The sequence below is a fragment of the Pararge aegeria genome, chromosome 21 (genome assembly GCF_905163445.1).
Source record: "Pararge aegeria chromosome 21, ilParAegt1.1, whole genome shotgun sequence".
In the NCBI taxonomy this organism is placed as follows: domain Eukaryota; kingdom Metazoa; phylum Arthropoda; class Insecta; order Lepidoptera; family Nymphalidae; genus Pararge; species Pararge aegeria.
In genome coordinates this window covers 15,663,366-15,686,191 of record NC_053200.1, presented here as the reverse complement: position 1 = coordinate 15,686,191, position 22,826 = coordinate 15,663,366, and the positions used below count along the sequence as shown (strand labels likewise).

The 22,826-nt window shown below is 38.7% G+C and overlaps 2 protein-coding genes across 2 annotated transcripts; both read right to left on the bottom strand.

Annotated features, from left to right (window-relative positions):
* Window positions 1-1,502: 1,502 nt before the first annotated feature.
* On the bottom strand, window positions 1,503-11,774 carry LOC120633298. Its single transcript, XM_039903483.1, has 3 exons — window positions 10,803-11,774; window positions 5,181-5,408; window positions 1,503-2,886 (listed from the first exon to the last, which is right to left on the bottom strand). The coding sequence occupies exons 1-3, from the start codon at window positions 11,565-11,567 to the stop codon at window positions 2,704-2,706; spliced, it is 1,176 nt and encodes a 391-aa protein (XP_039759417.1). The 5' UTR covers window positions 11,568-11,774; the 3' UTR covers window positions 1,503-2,703.
* Window positions 11,775-13,383: 1,609 nt separating this feature from the next.
* On the bottom strand, window positions 13,384-21,531 carry LOC120633477. Its single transcript, XM_039903688.1, has 3 exons — window positions 20,907-21,531; window positions 18,428-18,570; window positions 13,384-13,467 (listed from the first exon to the last, which is right to left on the bottom strand). The coding sequence occupies exons 1-3, from the start codon at window positions 21,529-21,531 to the stop codon at window positions 13,384-13,386; spliced, it is 852 nt and encodes a 283-aa protein (XP_039759622.1).
* Between the last annotated feature and the right edge of the window lie 1,295 nt (window positions 21,532-22,826).

The window sequence follows — 22,826 nt, the reverse complement described above, 5'->3', positions numbered from 1 at the left end:
TCGAAAAAGGTTTAAATAATGTTGGTACCTATAGTGCAGTGGCGTGCATATAGTATATGACCAGGGTAGGCATAAAGCGGGACGATGGCATAAAATGGAAAAATCCTCCTACTAAAGTCAAAGTCAAAGTCAACAATATCTTCACTACAAATTAGCCTGCAAACTCACCTGGTGGTAACAAGAAAGTGATGATGCAGTCTAAGATGGTAGCTTGCTAAGTTGTTAGGGAGCATGGCAGATATAATAAGTCCATACCCCTAATCGGTTTCTACTTAATAGAGTAGCGAAACGCTAAATAAATAAATAAATATACTACGATAATGCACACACCGCCATCTAGCCCCAAAGTAAGCGTAGCTTGTGATATGGGTGCTAAGATGACTGATGAATATTTTTTCAATGAATAATATACATAAATACTGATAAAATACATATAAACACCCAGACACTGAAAAACATTCCTGTTCATCACACAAACATTTTCCAGCTGTGGGAATCGAACCCACGGCCTTTGACTCAGAAAGCAGGGTCGCTGCCCACTGCGCCAATGGGCCGTCAAAATAATATAATAGCGGCACGTGTTTGTATGTAGGGTGATAACAGCGGCCGAAGCCACCAACCAGACCCGACAGACAGACAGACAGACAGACAGAAAATTCAGAAACTATAAATTCCCAAATTGCCGGGATCAAACTCGGGACATCCATCTTAAAAACACTTCACCCACCGTTGCGCCAGAGAGGTCGCTAAAGTAGCTGAAACAATGCTGCTCCAGAATTATACGTTGCTTCTCCATATAGAAAGCGTAAATACATAAGGTAAGTAAGAAAAACAAATAAATTCATTATATTACTATAATTTTATTGGATAGACGTTAAAAATTATTAATCACAAGTACATATTACTTACTTCTAGATTTTCCGTTTTCGTACACGTAAATGGTAATTATTACATGAGGTGGGTTGTCACAATAAGTGTATACCTACTATGTTACAAGCTGTGTCCCGCTATTTAATGTTAAAAAATATTCAATAACTCCCATAAGAAAGTCCATCATTCTCAATAATTCTTTTTTTTAAATCGCGCTGGTAGTTTCTGAGATTTGTGCGTTCAATCATTATATATACATTACTCCGTAGTATTATTAATTGGTAACTGATTTTCCGTGATTTGCCGTCCACGTTATTGACCGAATTTTCAATTTCCCCTAAAGAGTTTTTTTTCAAGCTAACATTGTGCCAGGACGGAGGTTGTTAACCCGGAAATAGTTGATAGCACCTATGTGATGTATGGCAGGGGCATTAAACATATATCCCTAATCGGTTTCTAGTGGCATCGTACCAGAACGCCAAATCTTTCTTTTCTTAAATATACTTCAACCGGTACATACCACGATATCCAATCACGATAAATCCAAAAATATTATGTACCCGTTGAACTATATTTAAGAAATGTTGATTAACCACGAACATCTTAGTTTACAATCTTTAGGAACGCCAAATTGCTATATTTGTATAGAAAAATAAATATGCTTGTTTTGATATATGATTTTTACAGGATGATTCCTTTTGGAATATATATATGCATCCTCCAATATAATTTCGTAATTCTGTTACACGTTGCATATATAATATTTCTCCGGAGATGGCAAATTAGTGGTGTCATACCCCGTTCCTTGCAGACCTCTTTAGGCCGTCGGTCTTGGTTATTAACTTATCAAATTAACAATCCCCTCTCCTATGAGAAAGCGGCCCTGGGCCCAGCAGAAGAAGTTAATGTGCTGAGAGGGTAGGGGGTGTAATTCATGTAATATCAAACAGGGTAAACTTCTCATAATAGAAACCTTTTAATTATACACTAGAGTTGCCCTCTATAGCACTCTATAGCACTCTATAGCAAAACGCTCGCGGAACGATGACGGCTCAGGGCTAGCACAGGCAGGAAACAAAATATATATCCCCCGATTATATCCCCTGACATAAGATATAATTAACGTGTCCCCCTGCTAAAGCGCGGGAATATTGAAAAGGAGAAGTTTACCCCCGTTCATTCATCATCATCACTATCATTTCATCACCTTTACCGGCCCACTACAGGGCACGGGTCTCCTCCCACAGTGAGAAGGGCTTAAGGCCATAGCCCAACGCTGGCAACATGCGGATTAGTGGACTTGTTGTGCAGGTTTCCTCGCGGTGTTTTCCTTTACTGTTAAGGCAAGTGATTATAAGGTTTTAATTGCTTAAAACGCACATAACTTAGAAAAGTTAGAGCTGTTATTACACATATATTATTTGGATATTATTTCCAGTTGTGCGCTAGTGTTCGGAGAGTTGATAAAGATGTGGGAGAAGATACATTTATATCCTTCCCCGGGGAGATATGTCTCCAGCCCATGCTAGCCGCTCAGCTGCCGTTTATACGTTTAGGTACACGCACGCACGTTCTGGGAGTAGTTGTTTCAATTATACTGTTAAAAATGTAGTTCTTGTATCAAATAACAATTTGTTAACAGTCAAGTCGCGGCGATAAGACTAGAAATGTCATGTAGGCGTCACCTACATGACATTTCTAGTGTCTTTACGCTTCGCCTTTTACCTGTTGCCGTGCTTTGGTGGGTGGACAAGTAAATATTATCCCTTGTCAGTGGATATAATCGTGGGATAATTCTTGCCTTCTATTTTAGCTGAGCTGGATCGGTTCGTGCTAAATTGCCCCCCAGCGCACGCAGTCATTGGCGATGCCCCGGAACCGCTGAGCGTACAGCTCGTTGGGCGCCATGACGAAGTCGCTGACATCTGCGTCTCCCTGGACGTTTGGCGCCAGATCCGCCTGCACCGTCACTACGGGCAGCACCACCACTCCGAGTAGAATCGCGTAAGGCAGCATCTGAAGTTGCGAGAACGTTTGAATATTACAGTCGACTTACAAGAAATGGTCATAAATTAGTGACATCTGCATATCGTCTGCAAAAGGTACAGAAGTCATTTGTGGGATTGGCTTTAATAATATGATTCCCAAGGTAATTTTGGACCTACCAATGCATAAATTTGAAGAATGTGTTAAAAGACATTTATTACAGCGAAGTTACTATACAATTGATGAATATCTTAATGACAAGATTGCTTGGAAGTATCCGGCTCCGCTTCCATCTCTCACAAGATAGATAAATGAATGCTAAAATGTAAAATGTAAATTTTTGATGTTGGAAAAGAGCAACTGCTGAGTTTTTAGCCGGCTTCTTCTCGGTAGAATCTGCCTTCCGAACCGGTGGTAGAGTCACTACAAACAGACAGACTTGACGTTTCAAAAGTGCTTATATTAGGCCTACTTGAAATAAATGAATTTTGAATTTTGAATTAAACTACTAAAAAGCTGGAGGTTGTTACTTCGATGTATGATAGAAGATCGATGATAGCAAACATCTGCAGTTGAATGGAGGATTAATTGTTGTTCTTCAGTTGAGAGAACGATTCATGATTAAACTCAGTATTTATCAATGTATGATAGCAGAGCGATGATAGTAGACGGACCTCTAACTTTTCGGAGTTATGTGTGTTTAAAGCAATTAAATATTACTTGTTTTAACGGTGTAGGAAAACATCGTTAGGATTCCTGCATAACTGAAAATTCTTCATAATGTTCTCAAAGGTGTGTGAAGTCCACCAATCCGCACTGGGCCTGCGTGGTGGATATAATCGTGTGATAATTTAGCTGTGCTGGATCGGTTTGTGTTAAATGCCCAGTGCACGCAGTCATTGGCGATGCCTCGGAACCGCCTTCACCCCTTCTCGTTGTGGGAGGAGACGCGTGCCCTGTGGGCCGATGATGATGATGATGATGATGATGATGATGATGATGATGATTAAACGGGTGTAAAGTCTGCAGAATGTTTGAGATTTCCCCTCAATGATCTCAGAGGCGTCCCTAGTTTACTTATCCGCACTTGGGAAGCGTGATGAACTACGACCTCAACCCTTGTCATTCTGAGTGGACACCCACGCCCGGCAATTGGTTGATAATGATGATGATATGTTTTTTTTTTATACCCCTAATAGGTTTTTACGCGACATCGCACCGGAACACTAAATCGCTTAGCGGCACTTCTTTTTCGGTAGGGTGTTACGAAAAAAAGACCCAGTCCCAGCAGACCAGACCAGAGAAATTTCTGAAATTATAAATTCCTAAATTGCCCCTGCCCCCGGGAATCGAACCCGGGACCTCCTACTTCAATTCACAGCGCTCACCACTGCGCCAAGGAGGTCGACGACACAGAATTTGATATGCGAAAGACTCCACGATTGCGAGATAGCAAATTACTATGAAAATTAAGCTTTATTTGCTGTATGACTTTACAAGTAATAATTGTGTCAATTATTCATTGTAAAGTCAACATCTCCTGAGGATGCACCGGTTTCGGAGCGAAACGTGCGTAGAGGGTACATTGCCAAAGATCTGTTTAGTGTGGAGTATAATGATTGAAGAAATTATAAATTACACCATGAAGATTCTCCTGCTTTTCGGGAAATATATAGCAAATTAAGCTTAATTTTCATTATATATCATGGATTTCCGCAAAGTAACGCCTTTTTCTATCCAAGAGATAGCAATCTAATCTTGTAATAAGGATACAGATCTTTTGCGCTTGAGTATACATATTATACTTTGTACATCATTTCATCATTCACATTTGTTCTATTTGCATTCGTACAACATTGCTATTAAATAACTTAAGGTCTAACTGCTCGTACTAACGTTCGATTTTTGTTATAAAAGACTTATTCTTTAACTTTTCCGCTGTGGGGCATAAAAACGGTGGGCAAAGTTTTACAGGCTGTGCAGTCCGTAACTTTATGGGCAGACGCAACAACTGGGTTCTCGCATGACAGGAAAATGTCCCCGCAAATGCGGGTTGAACTCATCAACCCATAGTAAGAAGGGGTTAAGGCCGTAGTAGTAGAACTCTCAGGCATGCAGGTTCGATGCTTTCCTTTTCCGAGCAAGTGATATTTTCAACTACTTAAAACGCACATAACTTAAAAAAGTTAGCTGTTCGTACTGGGATTCAATCTTGGCCCTCCAAGAGTGAAGTCGAGTCGACTCCTACCTACGTAGGCTACCTGATAGCGCATCACCGCTTAAACATATAATTAGGTAGTAGGTACAAATGAAAAAAACATCACCTCTTTCATATCGCTGTCAAACTTTTCTCGCGTGTAGACACTAGGATCCACGGCAAGTCGTTCCAGGGCTTGCACCAGGCTGGAGTGGTAGTGGTCTAAGAGTCTCTCGTAGTGCTGCCTCCTGAACTCCTCATCGGAGCCCGTGAAGATGAAGTATATGAGGTCGCTGACCGGGCAGCCAGCGTGCACCGTCTGATAGTCCACGGCGATGGATTGGAGACTGTCGCCCTGGAATGTGAAATTTTATTTATTTAATAACTAGCTGATACCCGCGACTTCGTTTGCGTGGATTAAGGTTTAATATAGCCGTGCAATCGTTACCAATTTTCGATTTACCCTACTTAAGGAATCGAGATAATAGGTAGCCTATGTTCTTTTCCATGTCAAAGGCTACATGCATGCCAAATTTCATCCAAATCCGACCAGCCGTTCTTGCGTGATTAAGTAACAAACATCCAAAAGAAAAACAAACACGAAGAGCAAGATGAGCTTTTCTAGGATATCCTTAAACTTGGGCTTCCTTATTAATATAAGTCAACGTCAGAATAGTTACGCAGTGTTTTGTCTCGCTTCAACTGACAGCATCTTTCTAATGTCAGAGCGTGACAAAACAATAGTTACACATAACTATTAACATTACATAACGTTTATTAATAGGGGGTGCAGCCGCAGAACAGTCGAAATTTACCGGATTACTTTTAATAGATGGCGGTCCGTTTACCGGGTCATCAAATCGCGCAAGAAATATTACGTACATTATCTATATACTCGTATAAACGGCAAAAAATATTTTAGCGGCAAAATGGTCTGTGAAAATTTCAACTGTCTATTCAAGGTTCATGCGATAGGTACAGCCTGGGGAAAGAACGACAGACAGAAGGATGAACAGCGGAGTCTTAGCACCTAATAGGATCCCATTTTACCTTTTGGGTACGGAACCCTAAAATTGATGTAAAACGGGTGAATATCAATGAAAATGGAGGACGAAACTCCGCAATGAATAACAGCATTTTACTTGCAATTACTACACCACACACAGTAGTAACAGTAGGTAAATAGTAAATTTCACAATCATTAGTTCAACAAGAAGATAATAAACAATTGTACAAACATTACACCTACTTTCGCTATCATGATAATCGTAAATTTTATTGTTTTAAAGTCACATTTATTACGTGAATATTATTTAATATTATAAACTTAACTATTCAACTTTTATTTTATTTTTATACTCTCATTATTTTCTACTAAAAGCCAGCCCTTGATTGCAATCTCATACCTGATGATGCAGTCCAAAGTTAGCTTAGCGTATTAAAGGGAAAAACAGCTGATATAGATACTATATTTATATTACAAAAAAAGCTGTCCAATCAATATACAAACAAATAGATATACTTACAGTAGCTTCTTATATTTATAATAATTTGTGGATAGAAACGGTAATAAAATGGTGATATCAGCTTATCGTCAGAAAAGTGCAGAAATCCATGCCCCTAATCGTTTTCTACGTGACATCGGAACGCTAAATCCAACATCGTGAGGAAACGTGAACGCCCGAGAGTTCTCATAGTGTTCTCATAGTGTTCTCAAAGGCGTGTGAAGTCAACCAAGCCCCACCAACCAACCCAGGTTCAAGGGACACCGTGGAGGACTACGGCCCTAAACCTTCACATTCTGAAAGGAGACCTGCGCCCTGTAGTGGGCCGGTAATAGCTATGACATATAATATGAGAGCCGGTTGCTTTCCGCGTCCAAGGCCGTAGGTTCGATTCCCACGACTGGAAAAATGTTTGTGTCATGAACGTCAATGTTTTACAGTGTCTGGGTGTTTATCTGTATATCATAAGTATTTATGTGTATTATATTCATAAAAGTATTTATCAGCTATCTTAGTACACATAACACAAGCTACGCTTTCTTTGGGGCTAGATGGCGTTGCGTGTATTGTAAAAAAAATTGGGTGGATTTATATAATTTAATTCCATCAGTACAATTTATATAGTCAATTAAATTACACAAATTGAATTTATGAGAGCACAAAAGAAATTAAAACAGAAAAATAAAACATAAATATAACATGATCATTAAAATAACGTTACAATAGTTGTACTAGTAACTATGCGCAGTGGCGTGCACAGGTTTATTGAACAGGGTGTGCATAAAGAAAGAAGATGCCATAAAATGGAAAAATCCTTCGCATATATGACTTAAACAAAAATTTTAGGGCAGGCAGAGCTTTTGTACATGTATGAAGTGCACGATAACTATATGCGAAGCCGCGGGCATTTCTAATTCAAAGATCAAAGTTTCTTATGATATTTAACAATCATTATTGCTTTTCATTGCACATCCACTTGGCAACAAGCGTTGTCGGAGTACAAAACTTGATAACTCTGACTATTATAAAACGCAATAGCGGTTTCCCGTAGCTATGTGCGCTTCCTACGCCTGATAAGTATTTTTTCCCATACAAATTTTAATCGGCTGTTCTACAGAATAAACCCCAAACAGAAATACTTAACAATTATTCATTGTAAAGTCAACATCTCCTGATGATGCTCCGGTTTCGGAGCGAAACGTGCGTAGAGTATCGTCGGTGTATTGCCGAGGATCTGTTTGGTGTGGAGTATAAGGATTGAAGAAATTATAAATTACACCACACAGATTCTCCTGCTTTTCGCGGAGTATAGCAAATTAAGCTTAATTTTGATAATATATCATGGATTTCCGCAAAGTAACGCCTGTTTCTATACAATATACAATAGAATAAACCCCACCCACCGCATCGCATCGCCCGCCCTCACAGCTACGTTGTTTGCTCCTATGAATTGTAGCGTGTTTTTTTATGATAATATTTTACCGACCAATCAGATGGGGTCCTATTGTTGGTAAAAAGAATATCATCGACTATAGACAGAGCAGCATTTACAGTTATTTGAGGGACATGTCCAGCATAGGCTGCCCCGTGGCCCTCATTCTGAAACATAGATGTTAAGCCTATATGCCTGTAACTACACAAACAAACACGTTTTTCAGACCGGAACTAGCAATGCTGCATTACGACACTTTCACAGCATTATGTCATATGGAATTTTACTACGATGCTAATATTGGTAGGTACTATTTAAGTGCTGCAGAAGAGGGGTTTTCGTGCGATAAATAAAATGGGCCTGAGAGAGAAACTGAGAAATAAATTTAGAGATGTTAAGATAATACAGTCTTTAGCCAATACATATTTGACAGTTTATTGTACGTTCACAAAAATATATCTAAACTAGCTGTCCCGGCGAACATCGCACCGCGGATATTTTTTTTTTATGAATGTTATATTTTAATACTTATTATCCTATTCCGGTCTAAGAGGAATCCAATAAATCAAATATCATAAAAATCGGTCCAGCCGTTCTTGAGTTATAAATGGTGTGACTAACACAACTTTCTTTTATATAGATCTAAGAGAAAATGTGACTGCAATAATTCGAAGTAGTAAAATTAAACTTGCAGTTTACTAGACGACACAAAGTAAGTAATTAATTTAAAGAAAATTATATACAATTTTACAATAAACTACCAGTGATATCTCTGATGTCTCTTAAACAGTTCAAAATTTGTATTAAACGTAAGCTAATAGAAAAGTCCCATTATAGTATAAAGGACTACGTCAACGATAAAAATGCTTGGGTGTAAATTATTGCTCTAACCAGGTTGCGTCTTTAATAATTTTAAATAACAAAGTGAGATGGTGATAACTAAAAAAAAAACAACCGGCTATTTGTTGTGGGCTTCTTCTTAGACCGTTTAAGGCGTATTCTACCATGTAAAGGCTTCTGAGCAGTTGACGTTTGGCTAGTATCACTTTATAATAAAACAAAACTACTAACTAGAAAACAATGTTTGCCAAAATAAAGAAGAATTGAACTATAAATGAAAGCAAAAACAACTCAGAGATTAGTGTGTAATTTGCATGTAGAATACAAACAAACAAACAAACTTTCACCTTTATTATTTTCAGTGACACAGATAATACGTATCAATGCAAATAATAATTAATTACCGTTCAATCTAATCGGGCGCTAACGCAATCTTTATTAGCTGCAGCAAATCAAACAGGTTCGTGTATTAGCTAGCACGTGTTTTGTAATTGATAAAGTTATCGATGATTAAAATAAAGCTATTTATCATAACATGTATAAATTTAGGGTTTAAATAACTCGGATAATTGTTATTCAAAAAAACTAGAAATATTATGAATCGTAGTGGCATTTTTACTTTCGCCATATCTTTAGTATACCTAACTGAATTTGTCATGGATTTGTTTAATGGGCGGGAGAGAGTGTGTGTGTGTGTGTGTGTGTGTGTGTGTGTGTGTGTGTGTGTGTGTGCGTGTGCGTGTGTGTGCGTGTGCGTGTGTGTGTGCGTGTGCGTGTGCGTGTGCGTGTGCGCGTGCGCATTGTGGATAACATTTTTTTTCACAACCCTCTCAATATGGGTATCAAATGAACGAATGAACTTTCATATCCTAATTAATAATTAATTAACCCTGCTATGGGTGGAATATTTATAAATTCTGAATTATTCTTTTTATGAGAAGTTTCAGAGATTTAGCACAGTCGACATAAAACAAATAGCATCAGCATTATTATTGGTTTATACATATATTGCCTTAAGTCTTTTTCCAGGCGAAGTACAAAGTAACGCTGGTCACCGTATGGCTTGACCTTCGCAGAACAACGCGTAAGTTATGCAAAAAACACAATAAACTCCATTCAAATCGTTTCAATCTTAATACGCTGTTGCCAGCAGCTTTACCCGCATTTATCTCGCTTTTTAAAATTCCGCGGAAACCGTTTATTTTTCCGGGATAAAAGTATTTATATCCATCTCCAGGATGCAAGATTTCGCCAAGGTAAGGTCTTAAAATTTTAAAAGTTTTTTAAGTCCCCCCGGGGTCGTAATCCTGAAACTTTTCTGGGATAAATAGTATCCTATGACCATCTCAAGGATGCAAGCAATATATTTGTCAAATTTTCTCAAGATCGGTGGCTGAGCGAACATTTATAACACAACACAGACACTCTCTCGCATTTATTATACTAGTTTTTATAGATATGGATGATACCACATCTACACAGATGCAATATGAGTCAGATTCTTGAATTGCAGGTTAAGTAATAATATGAGGATTTAACATGCCCACAGTATTATCTGTAGCTGTAATAACACTGTGGTTTTTTCTGTGATTTTAAAGGTCAGATATTGACAGCGGATCAGGGTCTTCGAGGCAACATTGCGCTTTTAAATTAGAAAAAAATACTTTAGCTTCAATTCACAACCAATTTCAATGACATATTTGTGAGATAACTCGATTAAATTCAAATCATTTAGGTACATTAAAACGAGCGAAGTCGTGGACAAAAGCTAGTTGTCGTATTAAAGATTGTTACCTAAATCAGAAACGGCTTCATATCAGAGAATGTCCTGCTACTCAAATATTACCAAACCTAAATAACACTTCCTAGTATTTATTTTTCACATTACACCTTCAAGTTCAAATAAAACGCTTATAAGGCAAGAGTGAAGAGATATAACTTGGCAAACTGCTAAAAAAATATAAAACCTCACCTGTGTTCTAAACAACAAATTGCTCATCCGGTAATCTCCATGGGATATAACCGGTTTTCCGATTGGCTTGTAAAACTTATTCCATAAGTTATTCTTCATTGCGAAATCCCTCACACGCTCCCTGTGCTCTTCCTTCACCACTCCCACGGCATTCTCAACCATGGTCATCCACAGAGCCATCATATTTTCATCCGGTTCATCACCAGGGTTACCGATTTCATATAACATGTCAGCTGTCAATTTTTCAAATTCCTCAGGCCGATATTTTGCAAAGGCAAACGACAAAACGTGGAACTTTGCTAAATTCTCAACCGCAATACTCGCTGAATCCCATTCAATTGATTTGAACCTGTCGTAAGATTTGAATCCAACCGCAATCAAATTCTCCATTACAACCGTTTCTTCACCCAGTTCTTCATTACATCCGTAGAATTGTGGGAAAACATATTTATGTTCTTCCGGAACATTTGTTTCCTTTTGTATATCTTCGTATATTTTGACAAGTTGTTTGTAAACTACACGTTCTGTTTTGTACAGCCAATCAGCATGCATGCGGACTCGCATTGTCTCTCCAATGCAAGCGACTTTTGCGAACAGCTTCAGATCATCACGATCGGGTGATGAAACATTAACTATGAATAAAGCTGATGTGTAATTCGCTCCGGTAGTTGGAATAGCCTTGACTTCGATTTCCCTCGGTCTATAATTTCTATCGTCCAATATTTTGTCAAGCAAATCGCGTAATGTTTTTTCCGCGTCCGCCATGTTCCGTTCTTGATTTACAACTGATGGTATGGGTCGACACTTTACAGCAGCAATCAAGACTCATTGTTATTATCTTTCGTAATATTATAATCATAAATTATTTATGTAACACCTAAATGGTATACCTACTGTTGCAGTTGTAACACAATCTCTTATTTGAACGTAAAAATAGATGATAAATAAATAATTAATAATCTTTATCTACATTCGTATCTTAACATTCTGATTATGGATGCATTAAGAGGGTACGATCTCAATTAATTTTTACGTACTCTCGAATATATAGAACAATAAATAAAGAATTGCTCCTCAATAAAATATATAAATGCTTTCAATAGAACGCGTCGCGCGTCGGGCCAAATCTAGGAGGTTCCAATTGAATGTTTAAGCGGTCGTTTAATGGCGGCACAAATTTAGAGTTGTTACGAGCAAAGAGGATACAAATACGAATACAATTTAAATTTCATAGCTAATAGTCATATCCATCAGAGTACCTACTGAGTCATATAATATGATTGTATTTGTTAAAGCCCGCCAAGTTGCATTTGAGTAACACAGCGGGTTTATTCTCTGCAACCCATTCTTCTACGAGAGGAGGCCTGAACAGTGTACACAGAAATGCGACGAAGATGATTGCAATTTAAAAACAATGACATATTGCTAAATAGTTACATAAAAACTGCAGCAAAAAACGTTCTTGGCTGTACCGAGGTCAAGCGAATTAGGCACTTTATTGCGATAGCCTCGATCCGCAGTTATTGTGACCTTTGCCAATAACATAAAGGACAGAATGCCTCGTTGGTCCGTGAGCATGTCCGATTGCAGATCACGAGATCCTGGGTTCGATTCCCGCTTCGGGCTAGTAAATTGTTTTGGGGTTTTCAATCAAAATTATTAATTTCAGGTAGGCATAGTTTAGAAGCAAAATTATGAAAAGTCTGTTTGTAGTGAAGGCAGATTCTACCGCAAAGAGCCGGCAAGAAACTCAGCAGATTGCTCTTTTTTAGTTTACAATCTGTTGAATTTTTCTATCTTTTGTGTGACAGAGGGGCGGCCTGCTTCCAAGCAGCCGTGTCGTAAATAAATTCATCAATCGTTAAGTAACCTCGATTTATTTAAAGTGTTTTAACACATTGTTTAAATTTAAGCATTGGTAAGTCCAAAATTAATTAAGGTATCAATATAAAATAGGTAAGGTTTAGAAGCAGTGATAGTGCTCTGGGTAGGAACTCGATTTGATTTTCAGGGAGCCGAGTTCGAGTCCCAGCACGCCTCTAACATTTCTAAGTTATGTGCGTTTTAAGTAATTACAATATCACTTGTTTCAACGGTGAAAGAAAACATCGTGAGGGAACCTGCGTGTCTGCGAGTTCTAAATAATGTTCTTAAAGGTGTGTGAAGTCCACCAATCAGCGATAGAGTGGTGGACTACGGCCTTAACCCCTTTTTATTGTAGGAGGAGACCCGTGCCCAGTAGTGGGCCGATGTCATGAAGATATAAATAGCCTGTACTCAAGCATATAATAAAAACAAATGACTTCTGTACCTTTCGCAGACGATATGCAGATGCCACTAACTTATGTCCATTATGTTAACCATTACATATATATTTTGAACATTGTTATTGAATCGGTTGCCTTTATCCAATTTTTGTTTATAAAGAGCATTTTTTAACTTACAAGCACTAGGTATATTGTTTGAAATATAATTTGAATCAACAGTAAGTATAAGAAATTCTTATTAGGTACCAGCCCGGAGCTTGTTTAAGAATTTGGCGGGGATTCACCCAAATGCCTCGGAGAGTAGCTACGTTATACTACCTGTCCTGCGCCAGCTCTTTCCGTTTGTTTCGGAGCTGCCCTCCCATCGGACTATGAGACTGAGGGAATAAGGAGTGCATCTGTGTTTGCGCACACACTTGTGCACTATACCCATATATTAAATCTTATCTCTCGCATATTTAAAAGAAGAAATCGGTAAGGGAATTTGCTTTACATAATGCTTATTACTCGACTATGCTCGCTAGGTATAAACTTGTTAGAATTAAAGCGGTTACCTGCACATCTATATGGACTCTGATTCATCACTCATCAGTGATTTGCATGTAATTTTTTCCGTTGGAATTCGAAGCATTTGATATCGCCTCATAAATAATAACTATTAGGTAAGTATAACTAGCTATAATTGCACATCGTTTTGACTTATTTGAACTACCTACGTTATTATATATTACTAGTTATATAACTGTATGGTTGTTAAAAGAGTTGCATTGTTTGAAAAAACTGCAAAGGTTAAAGTACATTAACGGTTTAAAATTTGACAGCCACAAGGCATTAATAAATAAAAAAAAGTAAATTCACGGTCGGGCACTTTAATTATTAATACAATACAATAACGCATTGGAAATAATACCGCGTAAATGAATTTATGAGAAGCGGTGATAGCCTAGTGGGTAAGGCTTCGGCTTTCCTTACGTGGAGACGGAGTTGGAGCCCCGGCACGCACTACGGATATTTCGGAGTTATGTGTGTTTTTAATTTAACTAATTTAAATATTACTTGCTTTAAACGGTGCAGGAAAACATCGTTAGGAAACCTGTATGTCTGGGAGTTCTCTCCATAACGTTCTAAAGGGAGTGTGGTGTTTATCAATCCGCACTTGGTAGAACTACGGTCTAAACCCTTCTCATTCTGAGAAGAGATATCTAATGGGTTGATGATAATGACGATGATGAAGTGAATCTGTAAATAAACCTACAGAGTAGTAGTTTAAAACTTTATACTTTAAATTCGGCTGATTATTTTTCGTAAATAAGTTTTCTATTAAATAGCACAAAAATAGCAATAGTTTAATTAGTACACTTTGCTATTTTGATAGAAGCAGGCGTTACTTTGCGGAATGCCGTGATATACATTAGTGAACATAAGCTTAATTTGCTGAAATCCGCGCTGGGTACACAAGTCGGTGAACGCAATAGATGGTAGTATACCAGAGCCCATCGTCAGCTGCATGCTCTCCAGTGAAGTTGAATGGCAAAAATATGCACAAATGCTAAGAAGCATAAAGGCGAGGAGAGAGGAACGAGAAAGAGATGAGAAGGAAAAGAGAGAAAACGCTGTGGAGAAAAAGGGGTGGTTGTTTTAGTCCGTGCAAGTAAGACATATCCGAAGGGATTTTTTCCACGTTCCAAAAAAAATATCCTCAGCTGCATACCCTTAGTCGCCTCGTACGACATCCGCGGGAAGAGAAGGCGTTATATATTGTGTTATGGGTATAGTTGACACTCCTCTTCTCCCGAGTTTCGAACGAGGACAGAAGCATGAGGATAGAAGCATGAAAAGTATGAAAGTTAAGCTTAATTTGTCATACTCCGCGAAGAGCAGGAGAATCTGTATGCTGTAACTAGCTGTTGCCCGCGACTTCGTCCGCTTTTAATTTGGTTTTTTGATGTGGCACTCAATGAAGTTTTAGTTATTAAAAAAATTAAAGTATTCTTTATCGCTAAGCATTAAATGATGAGGGGTTTGCTGCTGTCCGCTGAGTTCTTTTTTTTTTCTTTCTTTCCTCTATATCCAACCACATTCATCAGATCTACACAGAGCAGGGCCAAAATTAAAATCGGTTATAATTTGTCGGAGTTATGGTGTAAAATCGTCAAACACTATCAAAAGGAACCGAGCTTAATGTCGAGATAAAAAGTATCCTATATTACTTTTAACACTTCCAATAATATGTGTACAAAGTTCCATGCGGATCGGTTTAGTAGTTTTTGCGTGAAAGAGTAACAAACAAACTTACATTGACATCTCTACTAATATTATAAATGTGAATGTAAGTTTGTTTGTTACACTTTCACGCAAAAACTACTTAACCGATCATCACGAAACTTTGTACACATATTTCTGAAGGTATTAGAAGTAATTTAGGATACTTTTTATCCTATTTGACGATTTTACACCAGGCTTAGCTATCCTAAATACATAAAGTGCTGCCACATTTATGAGGCACATGTCTTTCGAATAACAAAAGCGGATGAAGTCGCGGGCAACAGCTAGTTTATAATATTAGTAGAGATTAGTGGAGATAGAGATTTATAATTTCTTCAATGCCTATGCACCACACTAAACAGATCTTCGGCAATGTAAATTACATCGAGTCGCAGTTCATACAGATTCTCCTGCTTTTCGCTGAGTACGTATAGCAAATTGAGCTTAATTTTCATAATTTGTCGTACGAGGCGACTAAGGGAATATAACGGAGACCGGGCAGCAGAGGCCTCTGCGCTTTCATCTACTGCGATCACCAACCCGTCTGCCCAGCGTTGTACTTATATGCAAGCTCTACCGTTGTGAGAGACCTTTAGCCCAGCAGTGGACTGCTGATAATTAAAATGTTATTAGACAGTAGGTAATCTAAGATATTCATTATATGTTTGAATGTTTTGTTGGAGTTTACTCCTCAAGAATTGATTTTCATATATAAGGCTCCCGGTATGAGAAAATGTGAGGAGTAAAATCTACTGATGAATGACCTCGTTACGTTTTCACTTTGCGACGTTGCATGCCCGGCAACTGTGATGCGCAAACATGCAACGTCGCTTTCGTTTAATTTACTTATTTTCCTATTTAAGTTACCAAGGAAACCGTATATTATCTAGGTAAAGAAGCAAACACATAAATGTATGGGACAGAGTGAGATAGAAAACATTATACATTTTTTTTCCTATTCTAGTTATCATGGAAAATAAATAATAAACATTACATTTATCCTAATAGTTCTGATACTCTATATCCACCTCAATCTCCCGTAGGCTACTTTTAAGAAGTTACACTTCCGCCGTGTGTGAATAAATTGCACAGGATTTTTAATTTACCCTTTCATATGGTATTAATCTTTATTCAGCTAAATAAACTCTTTTTGTGTATGTTTCGAGCATCGTACTTAAGGAGTAAACTCCAGTCGTGCGTCGGAGCTGACACACACTTTTTTTTTATTATTATTTTGAATTTGATTTTTTGGTTATTGTTATTATTGTTATATGTTATATAACTTATTTTTATGTTTTAATTTAATTTAATTTGTTGTTATTATTACAAGTTCCTACATTCTTTTAATAGCCCCCGGGAGAAGAATTTCTCAACTGTAATGTCCTCACGGGGTGCGTTGCTAAAAAAATAAATAAATAAATAATAGAACTCGACAGTGTGAGGTTTTAAAAGTGCTCCGCAATCTGGATGTGAATAAAGCCAGTGGTCCTGACGGAATTCCAGCAGCGGTTCTTAAAACCTGTGCTCCCGAATTGTCTCCTATTCTAACACGTTTATACCGCCTCTCCCTTAAAACCACTCAGGTCCCGAAAGCTTGGAAGATTGCCAACGTGCAACCTGTTCCAAAAAAGGGTAGCCGTGCCGACCCATCTAACTACAGACCAATTGCTATCACCTCTTTATTATGTAAAAGTCTGGAGCGTGTACTTAATAACAGACTTCTGGCATACCTAGAAAACAACGAACTCCTGTCAGACCGTCATTACGGTTTTCGACGAAATCGGTCAACAGGGGATCTTTTAGTGTATGCCACGCACATCTGGGGTGAAGCCATGGATAAGCACGGTGAAGCGCTCGCCGTTTCACTCGATGTATCGAAAGCTTTTGACCGTGTCTGGCATGAAAGTCTTCTGCACAAGCTTCCAGCCTACGGGTTACCCATTAGTTTTTGCAACTGGATCGCTGATTTCTTGAGTGGACGATTTTTTCGGGTTGTCGTCGATGGGTCCTCGTCTGACCTAATGGCCATCAACGCTGGTGTCCCTCAGGGATCGGTTCTTTCCGCTACGCTCTTCCTGCTGCATATAAATGATCTGTTAAAACCCGGCATCTTTGGGTATGCAGATGACAGCACTGTGACGGTTAGATACATGTCCAGTCCACGAGCTAGTGGAGACGAAACTCTTGTGCTCAGAGAGGCCTTGGTGGAACGCGTTAATCTGGCCTTAAGCGAGGTGTCCGATTGGGGTGACACTAATCTGGTACAGTTTAATGCTTCCAAAACCCAAGCGTGTTTGTTTTCCGCCAAACGGAGTCCGTTCCCCCTAACTCCGACTTTCAGAAATGTATCTGTGCCAATCACGAATAGTATTGAGCTCCTAGGTATCAGCATTTCGTCCAATCTAAGCTTTGGACAATGCATCGAGTCCAAAGCTAAAACTGCTGGCAAAAAACTTGGCATCCTCAACAAAGTTAAGCGCTACTTCACGCCAGAACAGCTTCTAACCCTGTACCAAGCTCAGGTTCGGTCGTGCATGGAGTACTGCAGCCATTTATGGGATGGCTCTGCCAAGTACCAGATCGATGCTTTGGATTCGGTGGATCGTCGTGCTAGGAGACTCATTGGCAACGACGTTGTAGTCAGTAGACTTCAAAGCCTTGAACACCGGCGCAAGGTTGCTTGTCTGGCTGTTTTCTACAAGATACATTTCGGAGAGTGTGCTCAGGAGCTATTCGATTTGGTCAAACCATCTCCTTTCTACCATCGAACTGCGAGGCAGCGAAAGAATCTGCACCGTTACGTGGTTGAAATACCATCAACACGTACGAAGCGTTTTGCTTCTTCCTTTCTGATCCGCACCGCAAAGGCCTGGAATGCCCTACCATCTTCCGTCTTCCCTGATACCTATAATCTGGGTACCTTCAAATCAAGAGTGAATAGGCATCTTCTAGGCAAGCGCGCTTCATCTTAGGCTGCATCATCATTTACCATCAGGTGTGATTGCAGTCAAGCACTTGTCTATATACTTAAAAAAAAAAAAAAAAAAATAGAACTATCAAGGAGGAAATGTGATGTCATCCTCACGCACTTACCTGTCTCCTAAACAACATGTTACACATTCGGAAATCCCCATGTGCAATGACCGGTATCCCGTGAGGTTTGTTAAACTTGTCTCGCAGCTGGTTTTTTAAAAGGAACGCCTGTACTTTAGCCCTTTGCTCTTCATTTATCAAACCTAGAAATAAAGGGAGGATCTTTATTATTGTAACAAAGGTTTCTCTGCTTACAGCGTATACTGCCAAAACTTCTACTCGGGAAGCCTGTGGTTCAACCGTTCCCAAAAGGCTATGATGGATGTATATGATTAAACAACGTGTAAATGAAAACCGAAATAATACTTCACAGGCGTTAGGGGTACATTATGTACTTTCTCTTAGACTTATCTCTGTAACCGAAAACCTAATATTTTTCGAGTACACCACTGCCAAAGTTTTTATTGAAAGAAATCAGATGCAGCCCTAACGTCACATGCAAAATTATGTGCTTCCTGTCACTTTATTAGGTACGCGTCGCGAAGCATAGGTACTATGCGCGTGTCGGTCTTTTATCTTCAATAGGGTTGACTTAAGTAAACACTTTGAATTCGTTTGTATGGAAATATAAATATGCTTCTTTTGATGTAATATTTTTACAGGGTGATTCCTTATGAAATATACGTATGAATCCTTCAATATTATTTTGTAATTCTGTTACACACTGTATACATAGTATGGGATTTCATCGTGGTTGACTGTGTTTGCCTGCCACTAAGTATATTATGTTCGTCCAGGCTAAGCGGCAAGGCTTCGGCCATTTTTTTATTCCTATATTATTATCAATAAATGAAGAATGCGGGCAACAGCTATTGTGTAATATGTTTAATAAATGGTATAGCAAGAAACTCGTGCAAGGCTTACGCGAGTATACGTGCATGTGGAAACGCGCCAGATTGCACACGCCCGGACGAGCGCTCTGATAAAAAACTCTTGTAAACGTGTAAGGATGGCAGTTTAGAACTTTAGAAACAAAAGAACGTTTCGTTTTACGTGCTATCAATCGCCGCAACGGATTATCTACAACGTTTAAAACAAAAAACAACATAATCTTCCAATAGTTCATTATTAAGTTGACCCTAGATTGTAGTGAACGTTGTTTTGTTTACAATTTGGTGCTATCTTTGTAGAACTTTGAAGAATTATAAAACATTAATTTTGGAATTGGGTCTATCTGGGGGCAGTCAACTCACGTTAAAACAGCAGCTTTCAAGAGGTCCATTCACCTACTTTGCACGCGATTTCGGAGATTGTATGCAATCTGGAGCGTTGTCATATGCAAGTACACTCGCGTAATACTTGATCATCCGTTAACATTCTGCACATGTTACCTGGTGCAAGCTATTCGCACAAAGTAAAAGAGCCAGTTTTTTTTATTTTATTTCGCTACAAGTTAGCCATTTACTGCAATCTCATCTGTTGCAGTCTAAAATCGTAACGGGCTAACCTGTTAGGTATATGGCAGTTATATTAAACCATAACTAGCAAAATAAACAGTCCCACTTCCGCATTTATATTATTAAGTACGCATTTATAATATGAAGCGATAGGATAAGACTCCACTTTCGGGGGGCCGAGTTCAAATCCCTGCTTTAAATTTTTTAAGTAAAGCGCGTTTTAAGCAATTAAAATATTACTCGATTCGACGGTCAAGGAAAAAAACATAATGTATCTGAGAGTTCTCCATAATGTACTCAAAGGTGTGTGGAGTTCAGCCTACCAGTTCGCAATGGGTCAGAGTGGACTACGGCCCTACCCCCTAATTACGGTATATAATGTTGATATTATTTCCACCTATAATAAATACATAAATATACTAGGATATAACACACATCGCCATCTAGCCCAAAAGTAAGGGTAGCTTGTGTTATGGGTACTAAGATGACTGATGAATATTTTTATGAATAATATACATAAATACTTAGAATATAGATATAAACATCCAGACACTGAAAAACATTTATGCTCATCACACAAACATTTTCCAGTAGTGGGTATGAGTAATGTAATGCAAATAAAACTTCTCCTATTCCCTGTTACGTGCTTACCTGCCAAGCACGTAACAGGGAATAGGAGAAGTTTTATTTACACGTAAATTGTATCCCTCATCGGGTGATATCATCATCATCACATCAACCCATTACCGGCCACTACAGAGTACGTTTCTCTTCCCACAATGAGAAGGGGTTACGGCCTTAGTCCACCACGCTGGCCCAGTGTGGATTGGTGGACTCCACGCACCTTGGAGAACAGTATGAAGAACTCTCAGGCATGCAGGTTTCCTCACGATATATTATTACTTAAAACGCACATAACTTAGAAAAGTTAGAGGTGCGTGAGATTCGAACTCGGCCCCCCGAAAGTAAAGTTGTGCTCATACCCACTGTTTATCCGCCAATTATATCAGGGGAATTATAATTGGCGGATAAAATTTTTGTCTCCTGCCCACGCTAGCCGTGTTGGAGTTACGAGTAGTTACCTATAGCATTATTCACCATTCTCTCACGTATAGTAGTCGTTGCTTCACTTAGCTCGCCCTCACCCATTCTAACCACTCGGAATTCCATGTGACGCGTTAATCTTCCAAACTCTTCAGGATAGTATTTCGCAAACGCAAACGACAAAGCGTGGAACCTCGCTATATTCTCCACAGCAGCACTCGCGTGATCCCAGTCCACCGAAGCAAATCTGTTATACGCTTTGAATCCAGCTTCTATCAAATTCTCCATAACAACTGTCTCCTGCCCCAATTTGGTATTACATCCATAAAATTTCGGGAATGTATATTTATACTCATCCGGTACGTTATGTTTCCATTGAATATCTTCGTAGGCTATAACGAGATGGCTGTAGACGAAAATTTCCGTCTCAAACATCCAAGTGGCGTTTAGCTCAGCTCGCAATTTGTCTCCCAAGCAGGCCACTTTTGCGAATAGTTTTAGATCATCGCGATTAGGCGATGAGGCGTTGATAAGGAATAGAGATGTCGTGTAGTTTGTACAATCTGTGGTTGTAGGTTTGATCTTGACCTCTCGCGGCCTGTAACTTTTTTCGTCCAGTATTCTGTTCAGAACCTCGCTCAGTATATGCTGCGCGTCAGTCATTGTAAGCAACTGATTGCTAACTAGTTTGTGTACCGTAAGATACTCCGACTATTCGTCGTTTATTCTTTATCTAATTTTGCATATCTAAGAGTAGTGTTTACAATGTAAACGACGAAAAGCACGGTAGCGAAAGATGTAACATGTACATAAACGTACAACGACAAAGAAATTATGTAACTTGAAACATTTTTTTTTTATTTCATGGTATAACTACCATGAAATAAAAACCCCACAGAATTAGGAAAATACAGAAACCTCATAATCATCATCATATCAACCCATTACCGGCCCACTACAAGGCACGGGAGAAGAGGTTAAGGCCGTAGTCCACCACGCTGGCCCAGTGCGGATTGGTGGACTTCACACACTTTTGAGAACATTATGTAGAACTATATGTAGGTTAATGGGGAAACCAATTAAACATCACTTGCTTCAACGGTCAGCCTGTGAGTTATTCATAATGTTCTCAAAGGCGTATTAATTCATTTAATTACCATCTCACTCTGCAAATCAAATAACTTGTTTCAAAGGGCAAGATCACCACGAATTGTTTTCTGACCACGTAATATTTTCATTTCTTTATAGTGTACTGTGTAGTTACTTTTTAGTAGACTGATGAATATTTTTTTATTCATAAAAATATTCATCAGTCATCTCTGGTAGTATAATATACAGATAAACACCCAGACACTGAAAATCGATCATTCATCAAACAAACATTAGATTTATATAAATCCAATGTTATGTTATGGATTTTATGATCCATTCAAATTGTACCTGAGAAAATTGTCACCTCTCGTATAATAGGCAAGGCCAAACCATCGCATTAAACTCGTGTCTGCGATTACGTATAAGTTTTAAGTATAATTGGTTATCTCCACTAGCGAATTTTACTGGCCTATTTTACCCACTAAGAAAAGGAGTGTCATGGCTGCCGATGAGAAGACAGTTTTCACTACCCCTCCTGGCGACCAGACGGATCACCGACCAATCTGGTCAGCGTTATGGTCCGACCCAGGGTTTATACCCAGGACCTACACGTAACACAGGTACCTACACGTGTAGCTACAGGTTTATACGCACATGTTTATATACAACATGTAACCGAATTACGAAATACTGTTGAAGGGTGTGCTTTAAAAGGAATTTATATAATATACAAGTGTCCCGGTTCGTACCGCGAATATATTTTTTTTTATGAATGTTATAAGGTCTAAGAGGAATCCAAAAAGTCATATAGTAAAAATCATAAAAATTGGTCCAGCCGTTCTTATGTTATAAATGGTGTAACTAAC